The sequence below is a fragment of the Bos mutus genome, chromosome 12 (genome assembly GCF_027580195.1).
Source record: "Bos mutus isolate GX-2022 chromosome 12, NWIPB_WYAK_1.1, whole genome shotgun sequence".
NCBI lineage: Eukaryota > Metazoa > Chordata > Mammalia > Artiodactyla > Bovidae > Bos > Bos mutus.
Genome location: NC_091628.1, coordinates 14,614,396 through 14,633,170, shown reverse-complemented (window position 1 = coordinate 14,633,170; position 18,775 = coordinate 14,614,396). Strand labels below are relative to the sequence as shown.

Genomic DNA, 18,775 nt, shown 5'->3' with positions numbered 1-18,775 from the left:
GTGGATACTTGTGTATGTATGGCTGAGTTCCTTTGCTATTCACCTGAAACTGTCACACCATCATTAATCAGGGGTGTGTGTGTGTGTGTGTTTGTACAGAATAAAAAGTTTAAAAAAAGAAATGAAAGTCAAACTTAATAAATCTAACAAAGGCTATAACATTCATAGAGATTAAAATTTTTTCTCTAGTTAAAAAGAAAATCTATCTTAAAGGAACCTAGCACATTTATGAAAAAGATAGGAAAAGAAATAGATTTCTAACTATCCTTTTTCCCAGCAGATTCTCCAGAAATATATTACAGACGTTCAAGGGTGTATGTACAAGGATGTTTCTTGCAAGTGTGTCTAAAATAGCAAAGTGTTGGTGATGACCATAATGTCCCACTGTAGAGATATGGGGTAAACAGACTGCAATTTGGATATTGGCTTCTATTAGCTGAATACGTGGATGATCAGTTGGAATGAATGAAATGAAAACATGACCAGCTTGTAACTTTCTATTTTCAAGAACATCACGAATAAATAAAATTCAGTTAATTTATTAATCTTCTTAAACCAGTGGGAATTTAAAATTCTTTTCTATATATGATCCTAGAGTTTTGGTTTTTTAAGCTCTTTTTACAACTTAAGTGATGCTTTACTTTTTCCTGTGCACTTGACATTCCATTTAAATCTGTAAATGACTTAATCATGTAATGATAACTGTAACTTTCAAAATATATAGAAACTGCTGCTGCTGCTGCTGCTAAGTCGCTTCAGTCGTGTCCAACTCTGTGCGACCCCATAGACGGAAGCCCACCAGGCTTCCCCGTCCCTGGGATTCTCCAGGCAAGAACACTGGAGTGGGTTGCCATTTCCTTCTCCAGTGCATGAAAGTGAAAAGTGAAAGTGAAGTCGCTCAGTCGTGTCCGACTCTTAGCGACCCCATGGACTACAGCCTACCAGGCTCCTCCATCCATGGGATTTTCCAGGCAAGAATACTGGAGTGGGGTGCCATTGCCTTCTCCGATATAGAAACTATGATGTAGTAAATAATAATTGTGCCTAGATTCATAGACATACAGACCACATATCTGCTTCCCAAATTGTGATTTTTGAGCTTCCACTTAGTTTTTTCCTTTTGAAAATAAATTTGTATCATAATATATAATTTTTGTAAATTATAAATATGCCAACACATATTTGAATATCACTTGAATATCATTTGTTATTCAAAGGCAAAGCCTTAAAGTTTAGAGAATATAAACCTTACAATAACAAAGAATGATGATACTGCCTTGGTTTTTAAACCCCAAAGAGAATTAATTGCCCTTTCATCAGCTTCCACCTTCACGAGATTTGGTACCTAACCATTTTGGACAGTTTCTAAAACCAAACACACTTTGCCAACATTGGGTCAACTTCAAAGACTTATCTAAGAGGCTCCACTAGCAACTTAAAATTTCCTAAATTAAAGGATTCTGCTTAAGAGAGAATGTTTGAGAGAGGAAAGACCATATGTGGGTTTGTGTGTGTATGTATGTAAATAGAATACGTACCTATATATGTTCTGTGGTCAAGTTTTATGTTGGAATTATTTGTGATGATACAATTTGCTTATTTGAAAGTCTTTAGTATTTGTTTTTTGTTTCTGTTTTTATAGGATTACGCCATTAGAGGGCAGTATTGTAGAGGCTTAAATGTACCTTAAACATACTGAATTGCAAGCTGTTTATAACCTATAACAATCAAGTGACCCTAAGGCCTTAGACTTATAGTATATTAAACTTTAAACTCAGTTGGTACATTCTTGCAAGTATTTTAAATTAATAGAAGAAAATTATGTAACGGGTTAAGCTATTTCACACTCAGATCTTTTAATTTTGGTTTAGAGAAGGGAATTATTTGGTCAGTGTGGCTGTAAGGTTGACACTCAGACTTTACAGTATCTCAATTCCGCTGATGTAAGAAGGCTCAAAGGACTGACTCTTATAGAAATTGCACTTAACATCTAAAAACTTGCCTTAGGGACTTAAAGTGAAAATAGATCTATGTAGGAAGGATTCACGGAGAAGGCAATGGCACCCCACTTCAGTACTCTTGCCTGGAAAATCCCATGGATGGAGGAGCCTGGAAGGCTGCAGTCCATGGGGTCGCTGAGGGTCAGACACGACTGAGCGACTTCACTTTCACTTTAAACTTTTCAGCATTGGAGAAGGAAAGGGCAATCCACTCCAGTGTTCTTGCCTGGAGAATCCCAGGGACGGGGAAGCCTGGTGGGCTTCCGTCTATGGGGTCTCACAGAGTTGGACACGACTGAAGTGACTTAGCAGCAGCAGGAAGGATTCAACCTGTGGGGTTTTTTTTCCCCCTAGCTATACACGGAAGGAAATGCAGTTTTAAGGTTTATGGCAATGGGAACTTTTAAGATCTCATTTCATCTGGTAGATTCCTTTTGGCTTCAATTTATATATGCGTAGCAAAGACTATGTACTGCTTTTTGTTTCTACACATAATTGATAAATTCATAGAAAGGTAGAATCTCTCAAAAAGGAAATATGATTTTTTTCCCTCTAAAATTCACTAGCTTAAAAAAAAGTATTATTACAACATAGTTATCTTTATAAATAAAACCACCCTTAAAGTCCTCCAATTACTGCTGCCTGTTACAACGAGATAATTGAAATCGAGATACTCCAGCTCCTGCGAGTCTTTAAGTGCTGGGACTGGGCATGCCCAGTAGCTCAGACGGTTCTGGTTGCAAATAAGCAGCTTTCGCCGTTCAGCAGCCACGGGGACAGGCAGCTCCAGGGACGGGGTCTGACTCCCTTAAACGTAAGCACGTGCGGAGCCCTAATCGCATTTTCAGGACCCCTCGGCGTTTTCCGCCGGAGCACTGCTCGGTCTTTCCTTGATCTTGGAGGCCCCTGCGGCCCGCTTCTGGGTCCCTGAAGCCGCGGCCTGGGCCAGCCCACCCGAGGAGCCGGTGGGGAGGCTGGGGGCGGGGTGGGGGTGGGGAGGGGGCGGGGCAGCGGGAGGAGGGCGGGAAAGGGAGGAGGGGGCGGATCCAGCGGCGCGCTGGCCAATCGGCGCGGCTCTTTCCTGCATATATTTTGCACGGAGACTGGGAGCCCTAGACTAGAGCCTGGTGGAGCCCGGCTGCTGACCAGGGAACCTTCTCTGCGCGGCCGTGGGATCTGCGTCTTCCCGGAATCACCAAGCCCCAGAAGCCGGGCTTCTTTCAATTAGTGCTGCCGTTTCTGTTTCTCCCTGAGCTGCTTAAAGCTAGAAGATTTTTATCTAGCCCCAACAAAGCGGCTAGTATTCCCTCTTTTTTTTTTTTTTTTTTTCTCCTGCGAGGGTGTTTTTGGCTGCAATTGCATGAAATCCCAATGGTGTAGACCAGTGGCGATGGATCTAGGAGTTTACCAACTGAGACATTTTTCAATTTCTTTCTTGTCATCCTTGCTCGGGACCGAAAACGCCTCTGTGAGACTTGACAATAGGTAAATGTCGGCTGGGATACTTTTTTAAATTTACTCGTGAGATTCTTGTAATAATGCAGGTGAAAGATAGCCCGGCGAATTCCTTTGTCCATTGCTGAGAGGCTACGGTGACATGGATGTTGCTTTTTGAAATGTTCCGAATAGCCTTGTTTTTGCAGGTCTGGCCAGAGCACAGTGTTTTACCACATTATGTAATTTAGCCTTTGTGGCTCACTAAAATAGGGAAATGTCTGGATATTCGTTAGGAAGAGAGTGGCTGGTGTTTTCTGGAGGGTGATATATTACATAGCATTAAAGAATGTTCAGAAAATGATGTTAGTAACACCACAGAATTGAGGAATTCTTTTTGTCTGGGATAGGGAAAAAAGGTCTCATTTATTGATTTTTTCCCCTTCTCTTTTTCAGCTCATCTGGTGCAAGTGTGGTAGCTATTGACAACAAAATCGAGCAAGCTATGGTATGTACTGTTTTAAAAATCGTTTGTACTAAATGTGGGCACGGTACAAAATGCAGGGTATCTTGGGATGAAAGGAGCGCATCCGTAGAAGATGATGACTGCTCTCCATACATTTAGAAATGCCGGCACTGTCTCCATTCTGCCAGCATGAAGCCACATACCGGGGCTGCTAAGGAGAGAGAAAGGGACCCTGCGGGCATTCGATGTTCTGGCCAGGACCGATTTCAAACAACCGTCAAGACTTTGGCGGAGGTGCCTGCCCTTCTTTTGCTGGGGAATTGCTGGGAACGCGCTGGCCCAGCGTGTCCTTCGGTCTCGGGCACATCGCTAGTGATGTGGCTTTCCTAGGGATCCTAAGGTTTACCGCGGAGCCGGGAGCGGGGAGGGCCCCAGAAGTGGGGGTCTCGGGAAGGAGCCTCCTACACAGGGCCAAACGGGTCCCCAGTGGTGGAGGCTCCTGCACAATGAAGAGCTGGAGAAAAGTTTCGCCGTCTCAGCCTGCGCCTGGATTTCTCCTATTTTTTATTTCCGCCTTGGCCGTTCTTTGTTATTGGAGCAGCGCCTGTGGCTCTTCTCACGGGATTCTCTGCCCACTGTTGCTAGGCAAACTCTGAACCTTTAATTCGGAGCTATAAATAACTCGAGCGCCCATTGGCTGCGACGGCTACCCAGGTTTCTGTGATGTCAGCTTAATCACGAAAAGGGGGGGTTGGGGGGAGGAAAATGCGGCAACACGCTCTGTAGGAACTGGCTGCAGCCGGTGCTGAGGGAGGCGGTCCAGCGGGCGGAGGGAGGGGCTTGGGGGCGGGGTCGTGGCTCCCGTTGCTCGGGGCTGGACATCCCTGAGCCCGGCTTCTTTCTGCACCGAGCTGGAGCCCGGCTGCATTTTGCCATCTCGAATAGGAAACCTGAGCGTAGGCATTCCTGGCCAACGGCTGCAAGGAAAGCAAAACCTTGATCACTTATACGTTAAACTGAAGTATTGTACAGTTAGGGTGATATTCCGTCTTTTCCCCTGGAGCCTGTTAAATGAACCTCTAAAGGCAGGATATGTCAGTGGTTAGGGAGAGACGTGCAAAATGTTTTAACAATTCACAATCCGGGAAACAGTCAATAGAACGTTAAACCTTTCTCCCCCACCGCCCTTCCTTCTCTCCCTTTCAGGATCTGGTGAAAAGCCATTTGATGTATGCAGTTAGAGAGGAAGTGGAGGTCCTCAAGGAACAGATCAAGGAACTCATAGAGAAAAATTCCCAGCTGGAGCAGGAGAACAATCTGCTGAAGACACTGGCCAGTCCCGAGCAGCTTGCCCAGTTCCAGGCCCAGCTGCAGACTGGCTCGCCCCCTGCCACCACACAGCCACAGGGGACCACACAGCCCCCGGCCCAGCCAGCGTCCCAGGGCTCAGGACCAACCGCGTAGCCATCCGGGCCCCCGAAGAACTGGCTGCTGTGGTCTGAACTGAACAGACCCGAGAAGATGTACTAGGGGAGGGGTCCGCCCCCACCGTCACCCATTTCATTGCTCGCTGCAAAAGAGACGTGAGACTGACACATGCCATTTTCTCTTTTTTCCAGTATTAAACACTCATATGCTTTTCGGCTTGAAGAAGTTTCTTAGTTGGGTGAGTTAAAGGTTAATCAGAGAATTAGCATGGATATACTGGGACCTCATGCAGCTTGGCAGGACCGTGAGAAATGGTTTCATTCATTCTGAGGAGCTGTTGTGCCTTTCCACCCCCCCGCCCCTGCTCCCCACCCCCCACCCCCTCCAAGAGTTCTTCCTGCTTGCACAGTAGTGTACTCCATGGGGTTCCGAAGCAGAGGAGCTTGCCGCTGGACTTTCCTCTCCTCCCCGGAGAGGAACTGGAAAGGGAGGTGAAGGTCAAGAGTGAAGCTTAGTCTCACCTAAAATGAGGGGAAAACATAGTCCGTTGTACAAACGACGACTGTCACCAGACTCCATTAAAAAAAAAATTGGACTGTGCCTCTTTCCGAAACAGCGGATGACACAAAACTATTGGCGTGACTAAATGGTGACAGGTAGCTGGGACCTAAGCTCTCTTACCATGAAGGTTGTTTTGCTTATTGTATATTTGTGTATGTAGTGTAACTATTTTGTACAATAGAGGACTGTAACTACTATTTAGGTTGTACAGATTGCAATTTAGATGTTTCATTGGCAGTCTGAAGAGGTGTGGATTGTCTTTTATATAGCGATCTTCGTGAAAAACCCATGAAGCAAAACACACCTCCCTAAAGAGATTTTAAGAATTTAGCACAGTTAGTCACTTTGTGTAATCTGCAATCTTCTAGCTGCTGAGTATCTTGAAGTCACTCCCTGTTCACTGAAATCCTTTGATTGAACTGGTTGAATACTTTGAAAAATGCGGAGTTCTAGCTAATGGATTTCCCAGTAGGGGTTTCTGCATATTACCTGTATAGTAGTTATCTGCATATGTTTCTCTGCATGTTCTCTACACAGTTGTAAGGTGTCACTGTATTTAACTGTTGCACTTGTCAACTTTCAATAAAGCATACAAAATGTTGATAAACAAGTGTTTCTACGTTACAGTGTTAATGTAATGGTAGTCACTTCCACAACTATTTCCAGGCAAAGTTAAAACAATTTGGTGAAATTCTGAAGTGGGGTGAAAGGGTTGGGCAAAGTAGTGATGCTCATGGTTTGATTGGAGAAGCATAAGGAATCTGACATTGCATTATTTCAGGCAGTAAGGGAAGAGACAAGGAGGCAAGAGCTTGGTCCTTCAGATTGTTGTGTGACCTGGACAAATGGCTTTCCCCATTCACAGCTGATGGGAGGGTGCTGAAAGAAATCTCTTCAGTGCCTCTGTGGCTTTAAAACTCCGGGAGTCCATGGAAGTCTTAATCTTCCAGTGTTTACCGGCTGAGGGGAATGAACCTTACTCTGTGTATAATCCCAACAAGCAGCTCTAGGATCAGAAGGTGGGGCTTAGAGAGAGAATCTGAGCTTGAAGAACTCTGAGAATGGATGCCTTTCCTAGTGTGGATTGAGTTCCCAGCTCCTAGGGATGCCCAAACAAAAGATAGGATAATTCCAGTGGCTTCCTTTATACTGAGTTTGAGGAAGGACCAGATGAACAAGGGAGTCCCCTCCCGCTTGTTTCCTTAAGGCTAAAATAAGTCAAAGTTCTAAACATGGAATCCTAAAGCAAGTTGGCACCTGAGAAGCAAGCCTGTAGGGTCCCATTCCGTTGCAGGAGCCGTGCCACTGAGCAGAGATGAACAGGGTGGGTTTTCAGCCCTGCAGTCTGCCCCAGCACCTCAGTACCCCTCCACTAGAGAGAAGCAGCATTCCTCAGCTCCACGGTTTTCTCAGGCCCTTGCAGGATAGGACTCAACTTTTCTGAATCCTTCTCTAATGCAGAACTGATGGGAGGTTGATGGGTGGATGGAGGGAACATCAGAGTTCCCTGGAAAGGACTGGACTGGGTGCATGTGTGACGGAGCTCAAAGTGACCTGCTGGGCAGCCTAGCTCTTATTGAAGCGCTGAACTGCCGACTGCCGTGGAAGGGGGCCGTGGCCATGAAGATGGTTTGGGGAAACTTGGAGAGGGCTTAAAACAATCCTTGTCATACTCACATGAAGGTTATATATTAATAACTGACAAAGGGATACTCATGTAGTAATCCCATTTCCTTTAAAAAGAAAGCTATGCTGATTCTAAATCCTTAACCATTTCATCCTTTATATTTTTAACGAAGCCTCTTCAATAGCAAAGGTTGTAATTGTGGGAAATTTGAAAAAATTCATGTCAATGTATCATTAAGGTAGAACTTTCTTCATTATTTAATGGAATTGGGGGCCTTTTTTATTAAAAATGCAAGACTCCCATGCTGTTTTGGGAGCTGAATATTGTACATGAAATAAGAATGAATTAGTAAAATCAAAAGATGTTTTTTCATGCATGTTCACTTTAGTTACTACTAAACATGTTTTAAGTAATTTTAAAGGGCATTTTTACTGTCTGCTTACAGACCTGATTAGGGCTTTGTTGGCTTGTGGGTTGCTATATAATTGATTATATCATACTTAGTTTCTCTGGAGCGGGAGAGATTTTTAAGGAGGACGGAATGTTGTCCAGCCCTGGGTGTGCCTGACATCATCAATTACAGCAGGAGAAACCACCATTTGGGGAAGGAGAGACAAGGAATTTTACCTGATTTTAATGAATGAATGCTTTCTGTTTTAAATTCACAATGCTTATAACTCATTAATTCTGTGCCTCTTTTTTTGCATAGTTTAAAAGCAAAAATTTATTTTTCGTTATGTGATAAATACATAATGCCAGGATCAATTTTAAATTGATACAAGATATGTATAGATATTCATTATAACTGAAATGGGTAAAGAACTTGCCTGCAATGCAGGAGACCTGGGTTTGATCCCTGGTTTGGGAAGATCCCCTGGAGAAGGGAATGACTACCCAATCCAGTATTTTTGCCTGGAGAATTCTGTGGACAGAGGAGCCTGGCAAGCTGCAGTCTTTGGGATTGCAAAGAGTCAGACACGACTGAGCAACTAACACACACAGATTAGAAATGAAAACTTAATTTCCACAAACAGTGCTCTGCCCTTACTTTTATGTAAAAGGAGTAGCTGAAGCTACCAGGGGCCTGGCAGCCTTTAGCCATCAACTTCACAACCATTCCAACAGCAATCACGGCCCAAAGATCAGAAATGGAGGCAGAGAAAAATGAAGTTTCCTCCCTCTTAAATAAGAGCGCCTGCCACGGAGCAGAGATGAAGAAGAGCTCCACCTTCCACGCCTGGCACTGCAGAAACTAGCTCTTTGACCTTTTGAATGGGACCTTCTACCCACTTTCTCATCAGTAAAATACGGAGCTGGATCAGATTACGAAGATGCTGTCCTGCCGCAAGATGCTACAGTCCTCCGCTTTTTCCAGTGACTTCATTTCATTGGAACTTTTGGGAGGAGAGTGTACTGTTTTATTTGTTTAACTTCATGGGCTAAATTAATTTGGTGTTAATCCTAACTCTGCCGTTTTCTAGCAAGGTGACGTTGGGCAGGTTCCTTTACATACTGGTCTGTTTCCTCATGCTAAAATGGGGACATGCTATCTCCATAGGTTTTATTTTGTAAGGGAACGCTGTAAACACAGATTGATTCAAAGCAAATGGGTCAAGAAATGTTAGGCTCTGTCTTATTTTTGAGTCATTCATTCTCTTGTTTATTTGTATATTTAATTTTGTATTTTTTTGCATGAATAAAGGTGTGGCAGTTTTATTTTCTGAGCTTCCCTGATAGCTCAGTTGGTAAAGAATCTGCCTGCAAGGCAGGAGACCTCGGTTTGATTCCTGGGTTGGGAAGATCCGCTGGAGAAGGGAAAGGCAACCTACTCCAGTATTCTGGCCTGGAGGATTCCATGGACTATGGGGTCACAAAGAGTCGGACACGACTGAGTGACTTTCACTTTATTTTCTATTAGCTTTTATTTAGCATTGGGATAATTGTGATGGCTGTTAAAATTTTATTACAAAAATGCACTAAAAAATGCCTTTTCTTGGAATAGGGACAGAAATATACCATTCCTTCTATATCTAAGAAATTATACTTAAGGCAGCTATTTGATTAGAAAGAATTTATTGGGAATTGTTTGAAAGTCATATTGGTGGAAGTAAATACACAACTACAGTGGAATGTATGTCTTACATGATTGATTTCCTTATGGAAAGAAGTTCTAGGTAAAACAGTGCAGTGGATGGCCAGGCAGGCCAGAGTCACCGGGGTCGGTAATCCAGCTTTATCAACAGCTGTTTTAAAGGTTTAGTGGCCATTTTAAAGTGTGCAAAAATTACTGCACTATTACAACATAAATCTGTGCTTTAATCCAGGTGTTTTGGACCCAGATGTCTGTAGCATGTGACAGAGAAGTCCCTTGAGTGAAGTGAGGGCAGACAATAGGAAGCGGTGATGACCATGGCCTCGAGAGTACGCTCCATCCACACACGCACGGAGCCTGTGCTGCTCAACTCCGTGCAATCATCGCTGTGTGCGAACTCAAGCTCTGTGTTGCCAGATCTTCACATTTTCCAAGATCCAGAAATCCAGGCTCTGTCTGAAAATTCCTGATTTTAGACATCGTGTAGACCAAACAAAAGCACGGCTACTCTGCTGATCTGGCCCACGGGCTGCTAGTTTCCGCTCCCTACTTTCTAGATCTGCAAGAACCAGACTCCTACCCTAAATGGCAGCTCATCCCTTCAGCACAAAACAAAACAGAAAACTTCTCTTTTGAGTAGAGAAAATGGGCAAAGGCTGTCTGGGGAGCTATGTGTGAATTTCTTCAAAGATCCTTTCCTGAGTACCCTCCTGGCTTTTTTTTTTTTTTTTTCAATGTGGACCATTTTTGAAAGTCTTTATTGAATTTGTTAACATTGCTTCTGTTTTATGTTTTGGTGTTTTGGCCATGAAACATATGGGGTCTTAGCTCCCTGACCAGGAATCAAACTCGCACCCGCTGCATTAAGGGATGAAGTCTCAACCGCTATACCGCCAGGGAAGTCCCCTGTGGCTTGTTCTTTATACTAGAAAGGAGTACAGAGTCTCAGCCCTAAAGGGCAGCCCAAATATCGCCTGTTAGAGATATGAGGTACTTTGTTTTCTGGAGAAATTTGCCTTATGTGACAAAATACCGAATCGCTCCTTCTCTTTCAGGTGAATCCTTCAGCACAAATATTTCTGGGAGTTCTTTTAGGAACTGTTGTTAAATCGATAGCGATTCCTCAGGGGAGTATGACCCCTCCACTACAGTTTACAACTGACTCATTTAAGGACAAAGATGTTAGCGGATGTGTGTACTACAGGGTTTTATCATACATACTTCAGAATTCCAGGAATAACCTGTATTTCAGTAAAACAATCGGCCCTATTGTGTCAGGTAAACTCAAGCATGTCTGGGTAGTGGTCTGCAGTCAATGCAGACTGCTGCTGCTGCTGCTAAGTCGCTTCAGTCGTGTCCGACTCTGTGCGACCCCAGAGATGGCAGCCCACCAGGCTCCCCCATCCCTGGGATTCCAGGCAAGAACACTGGAGTGGGTTGCCATTTCCTTCTCCAATGAATGAAAGTGAAAAGTGAAAGTGAAGTCGTTCAGTCGTGTCTGACTCAGCGACCCCATGGACTGCAGCCTACCAGGCTCCTCCGTCCATGGGATTTTCCAGGCAAGAGCACTGGAGTGGGGTGCCATTGCCTTCTCCGAAATGCAGACTAGGGGACCAAGAAGACAGAAGTTTGTGTTTCTCTCCTTAAGGGGAGAGAGAGATGGAGACAGACTAATCCACTGTCCTGGTTTGCTGGGGAATTGAGAGTGATTCCTGGAAGTGGGACTTTCAATGCTACAACCAGGAAAGTCCCAGGCAAGCTGGGAGAAGTTGGTCTCCCTAAAAACCATTTCCTCTCTACTTGGACACACAGCTGAATCATACCTCCCAACCCTTTGAAATTCGGTACAACCTGGAACTCAGTTTTAGCCAACGGATTGAGAGCTGAAGTGATGAACACTCGGCCCTAAGAAAACCAGTCTGAGGACTTCCCTGATGGTCCAGTGGTTAAGACTTGGCACTTCCACAGCAGGGAGTACAGGTCCGATCCCCGGTCGGGGCACTAACATTCTGCATGATGTGCCACAAAATAAAATAAATAAAAACAAACAAAAAGCACAATCTGCCATGCTTGTTCCACTGACCCAGAGGGGAAGACCTGGGGCCCTTGGGTGTGACAGAGCCTCTGTCCCTGGGTGTGAATGACCGAGTGTCCTCCCCCACTAATCTGGAACCAGCCTGCACAGTCCCATAAGCTGGAGTGTGTCAGCCTTCAGACATCTGAGAATCTGCTTGTCTTGGGGGCGGACCCAAGGCTAACAGAAATGACGCTGAACTGGGTGTTGCCGTCAGAACAGAAATGTTGACTGTGGCATTGACGGTGGCCGGTGATAAAACCATTGGAGGTATGAGAGGTTGAGACCCATACTGGAAGTGGTAACACATTTTGTAAAACTGGTACCTATAGCCACCCAGGTGCCCAGGGAGCCTGTATTTCTGAAAGGTCAGAAAGTTAGTAACCTGTGGTTCTTTGCTATGTTTGATGAAGACTTTCAAGAAAAAGGTGGGCTCAGGAAAGAATGAGTCCACTTTTTCAATAAAAAGAAAAGGGAAGAAAAGATACAGAAATTGGGAAAGTCAAAGGGTTCAGTCGCTCAGTCGTGTCCAACTCTTTGCAACCTCATGGACTGTAGCCCCCCAGGCTCCTCTGTCCATGGAATTCTTCAGGCAAGAATACTGGAGTGGGTTGCCATGCCCTTCTCTAGGGGATCTTCTGACCCAGGGATCAAACCTGAGTCTCCTGCATTGCAGGTGGATTCCTTACCATCTGAGTCACCAGGGAAGCCCATTTACTTAACCCTGTTTTTAAACTTCATATCACGTTAACTCTTACAGAAGAAAAGAAATAGAACTTGTTCTAGTCTCTCTTGGATTTTATTTTGCTTCATAGATACCCAAGTTGTTGGAAAGGAGCAGAGTTACGCTTCTTCCTTCATGGATGTGAAATGATTGAACTGGGTCACAGCATGAAGGGCTTCAGCTTCCTTTTGGGGAAAGGAAAATGGAACCCATTTGTTATTATTATTACTACATGGTATTGAGCCGACTGTGTGCTAAGCACTTGAAATACGGTTTCTCGTTTATTCTTTGCACCTGCCCTCTGAGAAAGGTGTCATCCCACATTACAGAAGAGAGCAGAAATAAATGGCCAAGTGTAAAAGAGGCGATAAGTGTCAGGCAAACCAGGGGCGTCTGATACCAAGGTCAGTGCTCTTAGCCGCCACGTCGGCCGCTTTAAGATGGGCAGCCCCAGCCTGCCGAACATGGCTGGCCCCCCTGGCCGCCCCAGTGTTGCATTCAGTGTGCACCCCAAAGAGGGGTGTGCTGGTGGCCCAGGTCAGGGCTGGCCTGTGAATCCTGTTTCCTCCAGAAAACAATAACACACGACACACTGCCCCGAACTCTTCCCACCCTGCCAAGCTGCTTGGCTCGTAAGGCCCAGTGGAATTCTATGTCCTTGGAAGGGAATTTTATACTCCAAAGGGAAGAGCAGGTATGAACTGAGGATTTATATGTGAATGGGGCTTCCCAGGTGGTGCTAGTGATAAAGAACACGCCTGCCAACGCAGGAGACCATTAAGAGACTGGGTTCGATCCCTGAGTGGGGAGATCCCTTGGAGGAGGGCACGGCAACCCACTTCAGTATTCTTGCCTGGAAAATCCCCAAGGACAGAGGAGCCTGGCGGGCTACAGTCCATAGGATCACAGAGAGTTGGTCACTGGTCACAACTGAAGTGACTTAGCATGCACACACACGCAGGAGCACGTACAGTACAAAAGCAGGTAGATGCCCCTTCCTCCTGTCCAGCGTGGCAGCAGGCAGTCCACAGCACAGACGGGACAGCTACCTTTCCCACACCAGTGTCACCACCTCTTGATCCAGAAAAGCCATCACTGGAGAATGAAATGATCCTATAGAGGATACTACTATTGATTCACTCATAAAACCCACCCTGTTTATTAAGCACCCACAATGTGCCAACGTTAGGAGTCCCCCACACCCATCCTGTGGATACAACGAAAACACTTCTGCTTTGGAGGTGCCTCAGTCCGGTCACAAAGACAGATCATGTTAAGAATGATAACACGAGAGACTATCTCCTTCAATACCAATGTATTCAGAAGGCTCACGGAACAAAGATATGGGGAAAATGAACTTTGTCTGGGAGGTGAGGGAGGGAGGGAAGAGACACAAGTTCGCAGAGGATATTTTGGTCTCACTCCCTGCTTGTTTTGGGAAGAAGTGTTGGCATACTGTCTGCTGTTGGCTGCCCAGCATTCAATCTTTATCCTTCCTTTGGGAAGCCCCAAGGTGGCCACAGTAATGGTCTTATTTGACATCTGCCCTCTCCACTCCACATCCGCCTTCCCCTGGTCTCAGTGACCCAATCTAGTCAAGTCTGAGAGGACTTTAGCCCTCAGAGGACTCAGAAATCTTGCCCTGGCCTCCCTCTGCTAGGATTGGCCATGTGAAAATGAAATGCTCAGAAGTGCCACAGCCCTGAGCGGAAAGCTCTGGACACCGGCAGGAGCCACTATACGGATCCAGAGGAGAGGCAGCTTAGAGAGTGCTGGGCCAACACGTGACTCTTTGTGACCTCATTTGAACCCTGCATTCAACTAGATCCGAAGACAAGTCTGTATCCCCAGAGGTTGCTTTATTCTCCACAGCTGGTTTAAATTACGTTTCCTGCGCAGACTGCGTGTGTGTATGTGCTCAGCCATGTCCAATTCTGCCACCCCATGGACTGTAGCCCGCCAGGCTCCTGAGTCCATCGAATTCTCCAGGCAAGAATCCTGGATGGGTTGCCATTTCCTTCTCCAAAGGATCTTCCCGACCCAGGGATCGAACCCGCGTCTCTTGTATCTCCTGTATTGGCAGGTGGATTCTTTACCACTAGCACCACTTGGGAAACTAGAGGATCCCTAACTAGTACAGATCTTTCCTCTGTTTCCTTGCCAACAGTTTGGAATTCTGTTTACTTTCTTTTTCCCCATAGGAAGAATTACTGTAGGATACTTTGAATTTTGGAAGAAATAATTATTGCTGTATACTTTGAATTCTCAAAATTCTATAGGAGTGATAAATCTGTCTCACAATAAAGGATGGAAGGGAGGGAGGGAGGAAAAGAAAGAAAGAGAAAGGAAGGAAGAAAGAACCACCTCCCAAGCTTTCAAATTGAGTTTATTAGCATGTAAAAATTTTACTTGTACTGTAGATGAAGGACACGATGTTTAACTGGTCCACATGGTTGAGTCCATTCTGTAAATGACCAACTGCAATCTATGTGGAGGTGGTGCTCAACTCCATCTGGGGAGGACCTTGAAGGCTCCCTGGGAATGTGATACTTGAGCTGTGCCTTCTATTAATAGGACAAGTTGCCAAGAGGGAGTGGGCAGCAGTGTTGGAGGCATCTTGTGAGTGTGTTGAGAGGAGTGGCAACTTGAGGCTAATTTCCTCTAACTGAAGTGCAGGCTGGTGGGGTGTGAGGCAGGAGAGGGTGGGCTCTAGCCTCTAGATCTCCTCTAGCCTTTGAATTGTGGGAGAGGCTCCCATAATCACGCTAAGGAATAGCAGCAAGCATCACACTGTAAGGTACATTTTAGAAAAAAATCGAGGCGGGATGGCCTATACAGAGAGAAATCTGTTATTGAACTGCTGAAATAGATTAGGTGCAGGAAAGAAGTCTAAGAAACACACAAGGTCATAGACACTTGTCAGGGTGGGGTGGGGGAAGAGTGTAGGAGCCTCTAGTTCAGGGAATTGGATGGGTGAGTGATTGCACCAACCCCCGGATGGGAATAAGAAAGCAGAGCCAGTCTGGGAACCTAACAGAGTTCAGTTTTGAATGTGTAGAGTGGGGAACTTGCAGGGAATCCAAGTGGAGATTTCCTCTAGCCAGCCCCGCCTCTGGCCTGGGGGCTAGCTGGTGGAGATACTTGTGCTCATCATGCCCACGTTTTTCTCTTCTTTAGGGGCACAGCCAGATCACCTTCCCACCTCCCTGCTGTAACATGCGCCCTGCCTTGCCCATGGATGGCGAGCAGAAGGGATGTGTGACACCTGTAGGCGTGGCCCCAGGGCATCTTCCACACTCTCTGAGTGTGCAGCCCCAAGAGGAGGGGGAAGGCGGTGAGGGTGTGGGGAGGGAAGCAAACTGTGCTGAGCCCCAGATGTCGTAGGGGGTTGGGGGAGTCATTACAGCATTTAGCCCACCTTGTCCATTGCAGCTGAAGAGAGTGAGTCATTTTGTGACCGAGTCTAAGCCTGTACTGCTGCCCACGTAGATCAGTGAATCGAGAGATGAATTGTTAGGGCAAGGAATTGCGACTTTATTCAGAAAGCCAGCAAATGGAGAAGATGGTGAACTACTGTCTGAGGAACCATACTACCTGAGTTATAAGTCAGGCTTCTTTTATACTGAAAGGGGAGGGATTGTGGCTGGTTGTTGCAAACTTCTTGGTACCTGAATCCTTTATTCTTGCAGTTGTCCATGCAGGTCTGGTCACCGTGTTCCTATAAACCTCCAACAAGACGTATTCTCTGTTCTGCAACTTCTTATCTCTGTATGAATGGAAAAATGTTATACCTTTAAAGGTCAGAGCCTTGAGAACGGGCTATCATGTGTATTTCAGGTTATCGGCAACATGTTTTGGACAAAAGGTGCAGAACCAGCCTGACTAAGCACAGGCAACAAAGGTTAGAGCTAAAGGAACAGATCCAATCAGGATTGTTCTGGACCAGAACTCAGGGGGAGGAATCAGGTCTTCTCAGAGAAAGGGCAGGAAAGAGTGAAGGTGGAGGCAAATACAGATGGATTTGCAGGTGTTGAGAAGCTGAAAGTCCCTCCTACTGGCCAAATTTGGCCCTTGTCGATTAGGAAGAGGATGTTTGAACAGAAAGTACAAACGGCAGATGCTGGGAGTTTGAGAAAAACACTGGAGATAGAATCACACAGCCTTGTGGAAGGAAACTGCTGATGTTAAGGACTTTGGGTTCCAACAGGAAATCCAGACCTTGCAGGCTTCTGCAGGAGCCTCTGCCCCCAGATCAGCTGGCCTGGCGCCCAGGCTCTGGGGCTGGTGGTCTAGGGCTGTGCAGAAGATGGACTTGAACGAGACAGGAGGTTCTGGGGGCAGTGACTTAGAGTCCACGTGGAAGAAAATGGAGAAGGGACTCAAGCTGTGGTTTAAGGGAAAGGTGGAAGGGGGGGTGGGTGAAAGTGTTTGTCACTCAGTCGTGTCTGACTCTTTGTGACCCCCTGGACTGTAGCCCGCCAGGCTCCTATTCCATGGAATTCTCCAGGCCAGAATACTGAAGTGGGTTGTTGTTCCCTTCTCCAAGGGATCTTCATGACCCAGGGATCAAACCTGGGTTGCCCACATTGCAGACAGATTCTGTACCATCTGAGCCACCAGGGAAGTCCTTTGGGGGCAGGTGTAGGGGATTTGAAGACTTGAAAGCTATAGAATTGAGGGGACAACATGACCAACTGGATACCAGAGTTCCTGGGAGGAATCTCAGGGCAGAGAGCATGGCCTTGAGAGGTTCTTCTAACCCAGTAGTACTGACACCTACAGACTCACACAACAGAATCACTTACACAGGACCGAAGGGAGGGGGCTTCCTACCAGCCTCTGGCTCTGCCCCACCCCTCTCCACTTCCAGAGGGGACGCTGAGTCCCTGGGACATGAAGTCACTTCTCCATGATCACAGAGTTAGTGGCCAAAACAGCTCTGGACCCAAATGTAATTGCAAAGGAAAGGGAAAACTTGGTGAAAGAGGAAGAGAGGAGGGGCATTCATTCATTCATTCATTCGTCCACTTTTTCATTCAACAAATGAGTATTGCCTTTTAGATGCTGGGGCCACAGATATGAATATGACCTGGTATCTGCCCCTAAGGAGCTTCTAGCCAGGGAGGGGCCACCAATGGCTTTTGGAATAAAGCACACAGGATACAGAGGGACAGAAGGAGGAGTCATGTGTGCCTGGGTTGTTGAAGTGGGTGGTTGATGAGTATCACGAAAAGCTTCCAGAAGGAACAACTTGACTGAGTCTTAGAGGATGAGGTGGACTAGTGGAAAGAATGTGTCAGACGCTGGCCAGAAAGCAAGCTGTATTCTAAGGCCGCCCTCGGGCTGGAAAAGCCAGTGCTCCTCGGAAATAACGTTTTGATTGGCGGGGGAATTGGGAGAAAAGGTCAGAGAGCAACGTTCTCAGGGTGGCACATGTTACAGCCTTGCCCCTTGGAGGCCTGGCTAGTGCACACTGGCCAGTGGAGTGGGGAGTAAGTTGCCTCCATCCCTCAGCTAAGAACATGCGCTTGGGAGTGGACCCCTGGGCTCCGGGACCAGCTCCATGGCACCGCCAGCCACCAAACACCACAGGCTGAGGGCCAGGATCCTGGAGGCGAGGTGGACTCATAAATAAAGCCAATAAAAAGTGACAATGCTAAAATCCAGGCGAGAGCATTGGGGGAGGAGCAATTGATTACCTCCAGCTTGGAAGGGGCTGCAGAGCCAGGAATGTTGAGGCATGGGCAGGAGTTCGAGAGAGTGGATGGGGAGTCATGGAGAGAGAAGACGAGGCTGGGGTGGGGGGCTCTGAATCACTCTGGTGGAATCTCTACCTTAGGGAGGAGCTGCCGTGGATTTCAAAGCAATGACTGGTTGGAAGCTGTGTTTTCTCTAAATTATTTATTTATTTTTGGCTGTGCTGGGCGTTCATTGCTGCTCGGGCTTTTCTCTAGTGGTGGTAAGTGGAGGCTACTTTCCAGGTGCGGTGCTTGGGCTTTTCGTTGCGGGGGTTTCTCTTGTTGGGGAGCACGGGGGCATGGGTTTCAGTTGTTGCAGCACGTGGGCTCAGTAGTTGCGGCTCCCAGACTCTAGAGTGCTGCTCAAAGTTGCTGCTCTAGAGTGCAAGCTCCGAGACTTGTGGGACCTCTTCCCAGACCAGGGATTGAACCCATGTCTCCTACATTGGCAAGCAGATTCTTTACCACTGAGCCACCAGGGAAGCCCTGGAACTCGTGTTTTCTCAGAGCCTTGATTCCTTGTGTCTACCCAGCCCTCATCCTCTCACCTGCTAGGGTCGGGAATGCTCTTAACAGGTGCTTTGTTTTTTCCCCCAGTTTGCCTGGTACTTTGTAGAAGTTAGATAAATGC

At 46.3% G+C, this 18,775-nt stretch overlaps 1 protein-coding gene across 4 annotated transcripts in view; it reads left to right on the top strand.

The window, feature by feature from the left end:
• The window catches only part of TSC22D1 (TSC22 domain family member 1), a 122,934-nt gene extending 116,435 nt beyond the window's left edge, over window positions 1–6,499 (top strand). For 2 of the 4 annotated variants that reach the window (XM_070380264.1, XM_070380260.1), the window contains 2 exons: window positions 3,891–3,942; window positions 5,107–6,499. In XM_070380264.1, the coding sequence (XP_070236365.1) occupies window positions 3,891–3,942; window positions 5,107–5,364 (310 nt within the window). In that variant the 3' untranslated portion in view covers window positions 5,365–6,499. Of the gene's footprint in view, window positions 1–2,790; window positions 2,815–3,100; window positions 3,486–3,890; window positions 3,943–5,106 lie in introns of those variants that run through there. The other 2 variants (XM_070380268.1, XM_005896132.3) reach the window with 2 other exon arrangements.
• Window positions 6,500–18,775: the final 12,276 nt, after the last annotated feature.